The following is a 15,272-nucleotide window of genomic DNA, read 5'->3' as shown; positions in this document are numbered from 1 at the left end:
TTTTTTGGCACCCTCTGTGTGGTGTGGGTGTGTGTGTTATACATACCCTAACTCCACATATTAGAATAGTGGTTAAAAATGCTAAAACAGTAGCAAATCATATTTTGTAGTGTAATAAATGAATAATATAACACAACACAACAAGTAAGGTTTTTCTAAGTAACAAAATTATAGTCAACATTAGAAAAACCTAAATATGTGGTGATAGAAGGAGAACTGACTCTTGGTGGTGAGCGCACAATGTGATATATAGATGATGTACTATAGAACTGTACACTTGAAACCTATATAACTTGACTAATAACTTTAATAAAAAACCCCAATAGACTTTAATAAAAAAAAAGAAAAACCTACCAATGTAATCCTTAAAGCAACTGTTTAAAGAAGAAAAAAATATATTCATTTTACTAGACGATGAACAATCATTTTATATAATTCAACTTCCATTCCTAATAAAGCAATTGCAAGGCTCATAAACCTAGAACAAATATTCTACTTAATAGTGAAACTTAGAATTCATGAGAAAACCAAAAACTTATCAAAAGATCCCCATAATTATCATTCAATGTTACAAGTGATTGTGGTCAGTCGATAATACAAGGAAAACAAGATGAATAATTATTTTAAAGATTGGGTAAACAAAAGTCAGTATTTCAGATGATATCTGCACCAAGTATAAAAATCAAATAAAAATTATTAGAAGTCAAAAAGAATTTTCAGAAAGGAAGATATGAGATACTTTTGTGAAAAATAAAAATAATTACTTCCCTTATATATCTGCAAAAACAAAGTGGAAGATATCATGAAAAAACCCCACCATTTAAAATACTAGTGAAAACCATTAAGTTCCTAGTAATTAACCAGTGAAAAGATGTGTAAGTAAAAAAATATAAGAAAATTATGAAGTTTTATTGAAGGATAGATGATATTAGATAAATGGAAAAACACAATCGTTGTTTCTCAATGAGAAGATAACATTTTAAGATGTGAATTCTTCCTCTGGCATTAATCTTTAAAGTCAATGAAATACTTAGTGGAGTCCTAACAAGATTTTTTTTTAATGGGTAGTAACAAGTTTTATTCTACTGTACGTTCATTTGAAAGTGGAAATTTCTCAGAAGAGGAAAGAAAATGTTGATGTAGAACAATCAGACCATAAACTTATTGGGACAGATTTAAAAAACAGACACAGACTCATAGTAATAAGATAGACCCTGTATATATAGAGATTTCACTTATCATAAAGGTGCACTTGTGAAAAAAAAGGAAAGACTGAAAAAAAGCATTGGTGAAGCCAAGGTTATTCCTTTGGAAAAGATAAAATTAGGTTGCCTACTTTATATCATCACATAACATGAATTTCCAATATGGCAAGTTATTCGGTGTCTCTATAGTCTTGAAGATGACAGTAAAATGTCCAGGGGAATTTATCTTGGCAGGTGAGATTTACCTTTTCAGGCATCATGGAAAGGGCCACTGGAGCCCTTGTCACCACTTCACTGAATTACTGGAAATCCCACGATCAAGAAGAGAGCGGGGAATCACATTGGGGTGCTTGTGGCTCCTTATAACCGAGAAGCAAAAAAATCAAAATGGGTTTACCTCATGGTAAAATGTCCTAGAATGATTTTCAGTGCAGGTCCATTAAGGGTTAAGATGGTATGTGTGGGCTATTTTATCAACTAACCAATTTGATTAATATTTCTAAGTAAAAATACTCTGAGTAACAAACTAAAGTAAGTCACATTAGAGACTGATGCCAATGAGATTTTTTTAATTTTTTGCTGAAATTTTTCTTTATGTCATCAGGGTTCAACCAATTTTCAGAAAAGAAAATGAAAACAAAATGAAAATTTGAGTGATTAACTTACCTCAGGAAGTTCTACCTATGATTGCCACAAAAGATCATTTTCTTTCTCCTATACTCTCAGATTTTTATGAATCTTATTTGCAGACATGTGCTCAGTAAGTATTTGTTGAATGAATGGATAGATGAATGACTCAATGAATCAATGATTTGGAGAAGCTAACAGCAAAGAATGAAGAAATGAAAAAAACATGACTAACATCACTCTTATCAGAAGTAAAACTGTGATCACAGAACTGCCATAGAAAAGCCTCAAAAACAAGGCCTAGCCTAGAGAACTCCAAAGATTCCACCAAAAAACTATTAGAACTGATAAATAAATTTTGTAAAGTAGCAGGATAAAAAATTAATATTCAGAAATTGGTTGCATTTTTACACATCAATAATGTCTATCAGAGAAATTAAGAAAACAATCCCATTTACAATTGCATAAAAAAAAATACTTAGGAATAAATTAACCAAGGAAGTAAAAGACCTATACTCAGAAAATTATAAGACATTGAAGAGAGAAATTAAAGAAGATACAAATAAATGGAAACATATACCATGTTCATGATAGAAAGAATTAATGTAATTAAAATATCCATATTATCCAAAGCAATCTATAAATTCAATGCAATCCATATTAAAATACCAATGGCATTTTTCACAGAACTAGAACAAATAATCCTAAAGTTAATATGGAAACAAAAAGATCTCAAGTAACCACGGCAACCCTGAGAAAGAAGAACAAACCTGGAGGTATCATTACCTGATATCAAATTATACCACAAGGCCTTAGTAATCAAAACAGCATGGTACTGGCATAAAAACAGACACATACATCAATGAAACAGAATACAAAGCCCAGAAATAAATCCATCCCTATATGGTTATTTAAACTATGACAAAGGAAGCAAGAATATACAGTGGGGAAATGACAGTCTATTCAATAAATGGTGCTGGGGAAACTGGACAGATACATGAAAAAAGAAAAATAGACCATCTTCTTATGCCATATACAAGAATAAGCTCAAAATGGATTAAAGCCTTAAATGTAAGATCTGAAACCATAAAACTTCTAAAGAATATACAGGAAGTAAACTCTCAGACATTACCCTTAGTAATATTTTTACTGACATTATCTCCTCAGGCAAGGGAAACAAAAGAAAGAATAAACAAATGCCATTACATCAAACTAAAAAGTTTTTGCACAGCAAAGGACACCATTAACAAAATGAAGACATCCTACTGAATGTGAGAAGATTACCAATGATACATCTGATAAGGGGTTAATATTCAAAATTTACTTTAAAAAACCTCACACAACTGAACATCAAAAAAGAAACAATCCAGGCCAGCCGAGTGGCATGTTGGTTAGGACTTGGCTTGGGATGCCAGCTCTGGGCAGCAGGGCCCCGGTTCAGATCCCACATGAGGGCCAGTGACACTGTGCCCTCTACAGCTAAGATGGTGAACAACAGCTTGACCTGGAGCTGGGCTGCCATGAGTTGCTGGCGATGGCGTGGCCTGCAGTGGGGCTGGCCGGAAGCTGGCATCAGCTTTTGTGAGCTGATGTGAGCGGCCGACCAACGGCTGGCAAGCGACTGCCTCACCCGGGAAGAGCACCATGACAATACCAACATGGGACAGTGAAGCGACATCCTCCACAACTAGACTGAAGAACAAAAGGACAGAAACTTGTCTGTTCCCCTTCCCCGATTCCCCAACGCTGTTCCCCTCCCCCAAATCCCCAATAAAAAATCTTAAAAAAAAATCCAATTAAAAAATGGGCAGAGGACCTGAACAGATATCTATCCATAGAGGAAATACAGATGGCCAGCAGACATATGAAAAGATGCTCAATGTCACTAATCATCAGAGAAATGCAAATAAAAACCACAATGAAATACCACCTCATTCCTGTCAGAATGGTTATCATCAATAAATCAACAAACAGTTGGAGAGGATGTGGAGAAAAGGGAACCCTTGTGCACTGTTGGTGGGACTGCAAATTGGTGCAGTCACTGTGGAAAACAGTATGGAGGGTCCTCAAAAAATTAAAAAGAGAATTATCATATGACCCAGCAGTTCCATTCCTGGGTATTTATCCAAAGAAATCCAAAACAATAATTTGAAAAAAATATATGCACCACTATGTTTACTGCTGCGCTATTCACAATAGCCAAGATGGGAAACAATGAAATACCCATCCATAGAAGATTGGATAAAGAAATTTACACAATGGAATATTACTCTGCCATAAAAAAATTTAAAAAAGAAATCTTACCATTTACAACAACATGGATGGACCTAGAAGATATAATGTTAAGTGAAATAAGTCAGACTGAGAAAGACAAATACCATCTGACTTCACTTATATGTGGAATCTAAAGAACAGAATAAACAAACAAAACAGAAAAGGCTCATAGATACAAAGAAAAAACTCATGGTTACTAGATGGGAGAGGGTTGGGGGGTGGGTGAGAAAAGTGAAGGGATTAGGCAGTATAAATGGGCAGTCACAAAATAGTCATGGGGATATGAAATACAGTAAGGGGAATATAGTCAGTAATGTTGTAAAACTATGTACAGTGTCAGGTGGATACTAGACTTATTGGGGGGATCACTTCATAAATTATATAAATGCCTAACCACTATGCTGTATACCTGAAACTAATATAAAATAATATTTAGTGTCAACTATAACTAATATATATATATATACATATATATATATATATATATATATATATATATATATATATATATATATATATATATATATATNATATATATATATATATATATATATATATATATATATATATATATATATGTAGTCACGGGATGTAAAGTACAGCATAGGGAATATAGTCAAATGGTATTGTAATAGCTATGTACGATGTCAGAGGGGTAGTAGATTTGTTGGGGTTATCGCTTTGTGAAGGGTGTAAATATCTAATCATTACCTTGTTTTGTACACCTGAAACTAATTAAAAAATAAAAACAAACAAACAAGGCCTATCCAACTTCCTCTTCTTTAGTAACTCAATTGTGCAAACATCCCCCTTTAGTTTCTCCTTGGTGTGTGCCTGGAACCAATGAAGTCCTTTGTTGTTGGTTTATACAAAGTGCCTGGGATGGTAAAGTCAGTTAGAGGGGTCAGACTAAGTCAGGAGCTTTCACATTAACTAGAATGTGTGGGGGAACCACTGTGGGCTTTAAGCAAGACTTGTAGCTGTGGGAAAGATGAGTTTGAGGAGTCTGGGAGATCACTTAAGGGACTCCTTCAGCGATATAGAAAGATGACGAGTTTCTATACTAAGGAAATAGTTGTAGGTAAAGAGTAGAAATATTCTACTGGGTCTTCGGAAAAGTCATGACGCATGTTTGCAACAGATGGCACTAGTTCATTTTTGGAAGTACTAGAGTCATTCGCATCTACGTTATTGCTATGTCATTTGACAGCTGACAGTTCTAGCTTCATTTTAAACAAAAATTGAATGATTTAGTTGAGTTTTGAAGATTTTACAAATTGAAGATAGAAAACCAAACTGTGCATTTTTGCCATATTTTACTGTTTTACTTCCATAAAAGGGAAGAACATGTGTCAAGCTTGTGAAAAGTCGCATAAAGTTTACGGTGAAAATGCTGTACAAGAACGTCAGTGCCAACGATGGTTCACGAAATTCCGTGCTGGTGATTTTGATCTCAATGACGCTCCTTGGTCAGGGAGGCCCACCGAAGTTGATGACAACAAAATAAAGGCATTGATCGAGTCAAACCTGCGTTACACGACATGAGAAATTGCAGAAACATTGAAATCCATCATTCAAGCATTCACTATCACCTGAAGAAGCTGGGATACATAAGCAAGCTCGATATTTGGGCTCCGCATGAACTCAAAGAAGTTCATTTGACAGCACATATAAACATCTGCAATATGCTCATTAAACATGAGGAAGATGATCCTTTTTTAAAGTGACTGATAACTGGTGATGAGAAGTGGATTGTTTACAACAATGTGGTGTGCAAACAGTCTTGGTCCCAACGTGATGATTCACTTCAAACGACATTGAAAGCAGACATTCATCAGAGGAAGGTTATGCTCTCAGTGTGGTGGGATTTTACAGGTGTGTTTTTCGAGCTCCTACCAAGGGAACAAACAATCAATTCGAATGCGTACTGTCGACAATTGGACCGTGTGAACGAATCCATCATCCAGAAACATCGAGAGCTTGTTAATTGTAAAGGAGTTGTGTTCCATTGCGACAACGGAGACCACACACATGTTTGATCACCCGTCAAAAATTATTGGAGTTTAGATGGGATGTGTTGCCACACCCACCATATTCGCCTGACCTTGCGCCATCAGACTTCCACTTGTTTTGCTCTCTTCAAAAGTCCCTGCGTGGTATAACATTCAGTTCAGATGAGGCTGTAAATCAGCACCTTGTTCAGTTTTTTGCAAATCAAGACAGGACCTTCTATGAACGAGGAATTATGAAGCTCACTGAAAGATGGCAAAAGGTTATCAACAAAAACGGGCAATATATATCATTGATTGATCTTTGTTCTTCATATAAATAAGTGACCTTTGAAAAACATAGACAAAATAGGTCATGACTTTTCTGAAGACCCAATAGAACAATTTACATGATAAAATCCACAGGTCTCAGGGGTGGGCATGTTGGGGGAGGCAGGCGGGGAGAGTAGGTGGAGTGGAGGCTAACACTTAGGTCTTAGGCACATGCATACCATCAGCTGAGACAAAATAAAGGTTCCTCGACAAGAACCTAGAGAGGGAATCCCCAGTCACAGGGGTACAGCACAACTGTATAAGGTCCACTGCAGGTAACTGCTCACTTCCAGTACTTACCAGAGTTTGTGAATGACTTACTTTGTTTTCATTAATAAGGAGGGTGAAATGGAGATTATTATTTGAGACATACTCATTTACATTCCAATGCATGGTCTTATATGGGCAATAAGGGCTGAATTTATAGCCACTTGGTCAGACATTGTGGGTAACCCTGAGCCCATCTGTGCCAACACCGCAGTCCTATTGATAGGTTACTCATTGCCCAAAGTTACTCACATTCTTTTACGTTTCTTATACTGATCACTGTGCAACAAAACAACTCCATAACCAAAAATCTAAAACCACAACAGAAAAGCTTTTACATGGGGCTAATAGTGTTATGTCCCTGAACAATGGGGATATCCAGGAAGTATGCCATGCACATGAATGTCTACTATCCTGTATCTCAAAATGGACAACAGAGGAGAAGCCACTGCCCCACAGGGACATCTGAATGTGCCCCTCCATCTGCCTGTCTGAAGTGCTATCTCTTACTACCTATCAACTTGCCATTAGAGAACCACTGCCTAATCTAACAGGGTCTCTCACTTCTTATGGTCCATTATATCACCCACTGCCAGAGCACCTGCACAGGGACACCAAGTGGGAATTCCCAGGGGAGGTGGGAAGAGAGTGAATTATAAATGTTTTTAATAAAGAAAAGTACAGGGTCTGTTATTCAAGGCCAAGTGAGTGACTTTGTATGAAGTGGAGCGTTTGCATGGGTTAGTCCTGAGAGCTTAGGCTGGAAATGTTGATGAGGGGTTTTAATTTATCATGCAGGTAAAAGGACTTCTGGATTAAGATGGCAGAGAGTTAGGCCAGGTCATGTTTGTGAATTTAGCCAAGAGGACGAAAGTTAAGAAATTCCTCCCTGCTTGATACACATAAAGAACATCCTTTGGTTACTGGCTGCAGTGGTATTAATTTATGAAGTCCTCTTTTAAACTGAGATCTACTCATCCCTCAGTTTTGCGTTTCCTCCTTTCTAAATGTTTCAAGGTTGGGGAGTCTACTGGCAGTTGTGATTTCCTTGCAATCTTAGTTCAAGTTTTTCTTATCTATTTTGAAGAAATTGCTTCTTCTTGCCTTGAACCTTCAATTTTGCCCTGACATGCAATTGTCTTGGCATGTGATGACTTACCATAGAGCCACTCCTGGGAACTGCTAAAGTCCCTTCTTCATCCTGGGACCCATCTGAAAGCGTAGTACTGTTGAGAGAAGCATCATCTGGCTAAATGGAGAAATAAAGTACCATTCTTATTCAGGCAAATAACTGCTAATGTGTTCGTGTCTTCTACTATGTATATCTATTTAGATATGTGTGGCAATCTATGAAGTTACAGTCATACAGGGATCATAACTATGAGCCACCTAAATGCCCTGTGACACTGGCCTCTGTGGCAAACACCTTTATTGCGTGCCACAGACTCCATTTTCCTTAACAATATTTTTGTTTTTTTCCAGGGAGTTAGGTGTTAAACCAAAGAACTTGATGTCCAGGCTTTTGCAGCTAAGAGTGATCACGTGACAAGTGTGGCCAATGAGGTTTAAGTGTAATTTTACCAGGAATGCTTCAAGAAAAACCAGTGCTTTTCTGACCAAAAAGAACAAGTCACCTGATACATGCTCATGACAGCACATAGATGAATGCCTAGAGTTGCCAGGCATCTTGTACGAATAAAGATGTTGGCCACAGGAAGGATGGCACAGACAGAAAATCAATTGTGGATGGGTCCATGCTAAGGGGCATCATGTGGCCGCCCTTCAGGCTTGGACCACATCTCTTAATGAGAAGCAAAATAACTCCTAATTTTCTATTACATGCAGCCAAACACAAACTTAACTCATTTAATCTTACCTTTTGAATAGACCTTAAAACTATCTTTTGCAGTGATCAGAATTCAGTAGCAATAGTACCAAGGTGTTTTTCATTTATAAGACTGGAACGCAGAGATTTTTGCTTTAGTGTACAATGGCTTTACTGAAATTAAGGCATGAATATGCTTTCCTTTACTGAAAGAACCTTATTACAAAATTGAATATATTTGATACTTATGGAAACGTACACTAGCAGTTTAAAAAACTGTTATTCATCTTGCTTGACTGTATTTTCTAAATTTTCCATAGATGGTATGCATCACTTTATAAAATGAACAAGAAACTTCCTTAAGAAACAAACAAAACACAAGAACTAGTAAAATAGATTTAAGTGAATACGGTGAATTGAAAATCACTTATATCCCATCCCACCCCAAATCACCAGAAATGGTAGAAAACATATTTTTTAAAGGAACAGATTTTTAGCAGTACTGGAAAGCAGTAAAGAATTCTGTAGCAGATCAACTGATATAAATTTCTAGATGAAAAGCAAATGGAATTGATTTAGTAAAAGAAAAACCTCTACCTAAAAGCAGAATTTAAAAACCAAAATTTTAAATTTGAAAAGGAAACTTCTAGGGAAGGAAGAGAAGAAAAAGTAACATAGATTGTACAGAGTAGGAAAGGGCTACAAACAAATAGCTAAAAAATGTTTACAAAAGAGAAGCCAAGTAGACTTCTTTCTCCCCCTTAAATATGTAGACAGCCCCTAAATATAAGCCTAAAAAAATCCCAAAATGCAGTCTACATAAAATGAACTAACTCCCTCGGGGTTGGGTTGGTTCATAGTGGTCTAAGAGAGAGGGAACTTAGGAGGCCACAACAAAAGACATGGAGAAGAGACTGAAAAATAAAATCAGCTTTGACAGGAAGCAATGAATTAGTTCTTCACTCCCTTCATTGGTTTTGCATTTGGGGAGTGTTTACTAACCTACCTGCTCCCTCCATGCACCTCAAAGTTAGATATATTTCTCTCACTCACAAAATCACACAATCAACAATTTTGGCCTTTTGGGAAAATTGACCTACTCCAAAGCAGAGGAAACACACAGCAATTTCCTACACTAATCAATCATAAACTTATAACTCTGCAGAGAACTTTAAGGGCCTGGAGAACTGTAGTTGTACCTGAAAGTGTGCTAGTATCTTCTGCCTTCTAGAGCACTTTCTGTCCTACGTTTCCTTGGTGGAGTCTTTGGTGGATCATCTCACCACCGTCCTGCTGTGACAGGATTCTGACAGACAGGCTATAGGGAAGGGACTTGGGACCTGGACAGGAAACAACAACCAGGATCCAAGGGCTTGGTCAGAAGCTCTTCGTGCCCTAGAAGCAAAACCTAAAACCTGAGGATACTTGCTGCCATCGAAGGAGAGATGTGTGCTTCCCTGACCAGATGGTACACACACTCAGACAGACACTTCACTGTTTGCGTCACTTAATTGCTTCACGTCCCAAAAGCTAACATGTTCTCCACACAAGATGTTTACCTTTGGAAAATAACTGGAAAAAAATATTTATATCTTAGTTGATACTGAAAAAATATTTACATGGTATTCTGTTTTTGTTTTGCTTTTTCTTTATGAGCTTACAACAAGGACCAAGGTTTAGTTGACAGCATCTTCTACTTAGGAGATTATATATATATCCAAAAAATTCATTTTTGTTGTTTTTTCTGCCTGTAGATGCTTTTTTTTTTCTTTTTAAAGGATAGGATTTAGGTTTTTTTAAATTTACTATTAAATTAGTCCTTGCTGAGTTTAAGAGCTATGGGTGATGGGGCTGTTGGGTAGCTGTGTTTGCAACAATATGAATTATGTTGCATTTTTACCCAAGAGAAATGATATACAATCCTTTATATTACATGAATATTCATGGCAACATTATTCACAATAGCTTCAACCTGGAAACAATCCCAATGTCCATCAACAGGTGAATAGATATACCGATATGGTATATTTATGCAATGGAATATTAGTTATAAAAATGCTAAACTTCTAATACAAGCAACAAATGGATGAATCTAAAAATTATTAGGAGCAAAAGAAGCCAGATACAGAAGTGCATATTATGTTCATAATTCCACTTATATGAAAAATGAAACCAACCTAAAGCATTAGAAATCATGACAAGGCTTGTCTCTGCAGGAATGGGAGGACAATCAACTGTAAAGAGTCTGCGAGGAATTTCTGAGGTGATGGAAATGTTTTATATTTTAACTGAGTTAACTATTTTTATCTGAGGTTACATGGGGGCAAACATTTATTAAAACTAATTGAATTATATACCTAAACTGTATGCATTTATTTTTTCATAAATTATTCCACAATAAAAACATAGCAGAATAATTTGATTCCTTGAAAATAATGTAATTCTTACCTTCAGATTGATTTATAGGGCTTGTGCTGCTATGAACCAAGAACCTATAGCTATACTAATGGGTACATCAGAGAGAAAAAAAGTTGTTCTTGGGAAATACGAATAAATTTGCTAAAATTTACAAAAGGAGTGAGAGAAGCTAAGAAATAATACAATAATGGCCAAGAAAAAAATTAGTAATTTGGAACATAAACTTGAAGAAATTTAGAAAACAGAGCAAATAAATTAGCATGATAGAAAATTTAGGAGACATTGAAATCTAATTCAAGCAAAGCAACAATCATTTACTGTGTGCCCTAGAGAAGTGGGACATAGGCAATGGGGGGAGAGGGGGTAATTAAAGACATAATAGAAGACAATGCCCAGAAACTGAAGAAAGAAAACAGTTCTTAGATGGAAAGAGTTCACTAAGTAGTGACCAAGATGAATGAAATAAAGGGCAGATCCTTGTGAAATTTTCAGAGCTCTAGCAATAAATTCAAAATATAAAAAACAGTTGCAGAGAGGGTAAACAAAAATAACCTAAAAAGCTTATTTATAAAGGAATGAGACTCAGGCAACTAAAATAAGGAAAAAATAACAATATACTGAGTATAACAGTCACTCAATGAAAATTAGAGAAATTCTACTGTACACGTTTCCCAGGAGAATAAAAGTTTTCTGTTAATAACAGACAGTCAGTTGGCACATGTTCCTAACAGGAACATCACATGATATCCAGAGTTTCCTGACCATCTTGTAAGTATAAGGATTAAATCCACATACTAAGGTGGAAGCAGAAAAGGAAAAAGGTGGAAGTTCATGTTAAAGTTGGCACTACCTTGTACTGTAGTTGTGCTAGCCTTGGTCCAGCACCATTAGTTTCCTGTTTTGTGATTAAAACATACTCCTACTTGTTTAAATCAAGGCTCCTTAGATTTTCTTTTGTCTGCAGCAAACACAGATGTATCTGGTCATTTTTAACAGATGGTCTGATTGTATTTTGCAGTGAATCAATAGCAAGTGTAATTACTTAATTTCACTTAAGACATTGGAGAGAAACTAGATTGATTGCCTTTTGGGTAAACTAACACCTTAATTGAATAATTTGTTTATGTCAACTGCACACAAGGAAAATTTTTTACAAGTAGCGATTTGCAGTGTAGGGGTGCAATGATTGCAGATTGGATTGTAAGCCTTTTTGTAAATGCCCAGATTGTGTGGCATTTGGGATTCAGAATCAAGGAACAACCACATATACTACATGAAAAGGCTATTCCTTTATTGTAAGTAGCTTACTGCAAAAACCTGTTGGGTATTAATGAAATCATAAAATGTTATATGAACTTTCTTTTAAGAGGTTTATTGTGGTATAACTGACATACAATTAACTGCACAAATTTAAATAGTATAAAACATACAATTTGATAGGTTTTGACAAATATATAGACCTATGAAACCATCACCACAATCAAGACAATGAACAAAACCAGCACCCCCTCCCCAAAATGTCCTGGTGTCCCTTTTGTCATCTTCCCTTCCCTCCCCTCCTTGTCCACACCCAGGTCCCCAGGCAATCGCTAATCTTCTATCACTGTAGGTTAGTTTACATTTTTCTATAATTTTATATAAGTTGAATCTTTTCTTATTTGACTTTTTTGACATGGCATAATTATTTTGAGATCCCTCCAACTCCATTGTGCATATCCATAGTTTACTGTGTATCTCTGTTGTGTATATCAATACTTCATTGCTTATTTTCACTAGCATTCCATTGTATGGATTTACCACAATTTGTTCATCCATTTATCTGTAGAAAAAACTGGGTTGTTTCCAGTTTGGGAATATTATGCTATAAATATCTGTGGATACTCTTTGTGTGAATATATATAATCTATGAGTGAAATGGCTGGGTCTATGGTAGGTATATGATTAACATTTCAAGAAGCTGCCAAACTAGTTTCCAAAGTACATGGACCATTTTACATTCCCACCAGCAATGTATGAGAGTTTCAGTTGCTCTGCATCCCTAGCACCAGTTGGTATGGTCAGGTTTTTTGTTTTTTTTTTAAATTTTAGCTGTTTTACATGGAATATACAGATATTTCATTGTGGCTTTATTTTCATTTTCATAACCACTAATGATACTGAGCACCGTTTTATGTGCTTATTTCCCATTCATATTTCTTCTTTCATGAAGTGTCTGTTCAAATCTTTCGCCCATTTTAAAAGATGAGAAAAGGCTGAACAAAATTTTATCACTGGAAAACTCAGTGTATGTTTTGGAAAGAGCAAGTTGATTTGTTTTCAGAATTAGAGAATTTGTGTGGTTAAGTCAAGGGGACTCAAGGTTGGAAACACCAGCAGATTGTGGGTAATTTTTAATGTCAAAAGAAGGAGTTTGCTATAAACAATAGGGATTATATTCTAAGATAAAATGGAAGAGTTACCGTATTTCCCCATGTATAAGATGCACCCTTTTAAAAAAAATTTGGGGTCTAAAATCTGGGTGCATCTTATACAGTGGTTGTAGTTTTTTAACTTGCATTTCCCACTGAGGATGACGCAATATATGAAGACAGTGATTCGCCATCAGACACAGATGAGGACAAGCTAACGGTTGGGAGTTTTGACAGCGATGAGGAGTTGTATGAATTTTACGATGAATAAAACTTGAGTTCAATAACTTTATGTGATACATTTTTTTCAAATTTCGGGCCCCACAACTAAGGTGCGTCTTACACATGGGAGCGTCTTATGCATGGGGAAATACGGTATATCAAATGACCAATCAATCCTCTCTTTCCTAAAACCTAGTAGAGTCAATAAAACACAACCAAAAATTAGGAAAAAGAATCCCAGCAGTATTCACAGGAGTGATGGTTGGAGAGAGATATTCCAGGAATAGCATGAATTCTTTTCCAAAATCCATCTCCCTCCCCATCAAAACAGCACCAAAGAAGAAAAAAAATGGAGAAAATTTTGAAAAAGACAGCTACTATCTCCTCTTGATTATGAGGGAAAATGACTGAAGATGTGTGTAATCACACCTGTGTTCAATATATGCCTGCCCTTCAAAGTAAGTCTCTCCCCAGTACAATCTCGGCAGGGAGGATAGACCTTTTAGGATTCACCATTCTGCTTTTTCCTATCTGGAAGGAAGTTAGAAGAGGGACCATGCCATGATGATGGAAAAATAAGAGAGAAAATAGATTACATAAGCTCACGAAGGGAGAGAAAAGATAGCTTAGGATAGGAATGCAAGCAGAAACAAATGTGAGAAAAGGCTCTGGGATAAACCATAAGTAAAGCAACTGTTCATATTTGCAAATTGATAGAAGCTTGAACATTCTCCTGAGGCTTATCTGACTTTGTCCTCCTTTGGGTAAGTGGGGAGTAGAAGTGGCTCTGCACAAAGGCAGGGGATGGGGAAGAAAGAGGGGGGTTGGACGCCTAGCATGCAAAGTCCTGTCCACAGAAAGAGCCATATATTCACCATGCTCTGGGGGCAACAATAGGAAACCTAAGGACACTTGCTGATGCTCTTACAGGTAGATCTGTAATTCAACGGAACTAACAGTTCAATGACAATTTTTTTAAATAAAAGAAAAAATGTAAAGGAACTAGATCTGTCAAAAAGAAATGCCTATAATCATTGGTTTTTCTGGGTATGCATCTGTTTTTATAGAGCATGCAGTTATTTGTGGATTTAACTATTAAACTTGGGTTCATTTACTGCTGAATGTCTTCCCACAAATCAGTTAAAGGTAGATAGATAAGTATGTTGACAGCTGTGGTTGTACAGCCATCTAATTGTGTTGCATTGTTTTGAAGTTTTGTATAATTGTCTTGAAAAAAAAAAGGCTCTTCTTTCACCCCTACCCCCAGTTCTCCTGCTATAACTTACCAAGGAACCACTGGTTTTGATAACTCCTGGCACCTCTTTTTCCTCCTGGGTGCCATCCAACTGAGTAGTATGATTGTCACAGTTATCACCTGGCTAATGAGAGAATTGAAAGTCATTTTTATCCAGATATATCTGTCCCAACATGATGTTTATTCAATTATGCTTACACTAGAACCTGTAAAAATGTGCAGCCATGTGGAGATACACAGAGTTAATGACTACTGTTCAATGGTCACACCATTCACCAATTCATCCGTAATTATATTGATCCTCATAAATGTCATGCACTGTAATAGAAATTGGTCTCAAAAGCAGACACTGCTAAATACCTGCCAAAATCCACTTTTCTTCTCTTCTTTACTTATGAATATCATGATTTTGCTCCAAGATGCTCTCTGCCTAACTAAAAAGAGTGTGAT

General features: G+C 36.2%; 1 protein-coding gene across 2 annotated transcripts in view; it reads right to left on the bottom strand.

Moving 5' to 3' along the window:
* ARHGAP28 (Rho GTPase activating protein 28) overlaps positions 1 to 14,946 on the bottom strand; it is a 75,014-nt gene extending 60,068 nt beyond the window's left edge. For both annotated transcript variants that reach the window (XR_002122874.1, XM_019633795.1), the window contains exons 1-2: positions 14,854 to 14,946; positions 7,854 to 7,943 (exon numbers count right to left, since the gene is read on the bottom strand). Coding sequence is in view for 1 of the 2 variants with exons in the window: in XM_019633795.1 (XP_019489340.1) it covers positions 7,854 to 7,856 (3 nt within the window). In the remaining variant the exon portion in view is untranslated. The remainder of the gene's footprint in view (positions 1 to 7,853; positions 7,944 to 14,853) is intronic.
* Positions 14,947 to 15,272: the final 326 nt, after the last annotated feature.

Source organism: Hipposideros armiger, unplaced genomic scaffold (assembly GCF_001890085.2).
Source record: "Hipposideros armiger isolate ML-2016 unplaced genomic scaffold, ASM189008v1 scaffold_1411, whole genome shotgun sequence".
Lineage (NCBI taxonomy): Eukaryota > Metazoa > Chordata > Mammalia > Chiroptera > Hipposideridae > Hipposideros > Hipposideros armiger.
Note: the sequence above shows the minus strand (reverse complement) of the source record. Positions and strands in the feature narration are given on the sequence as shown.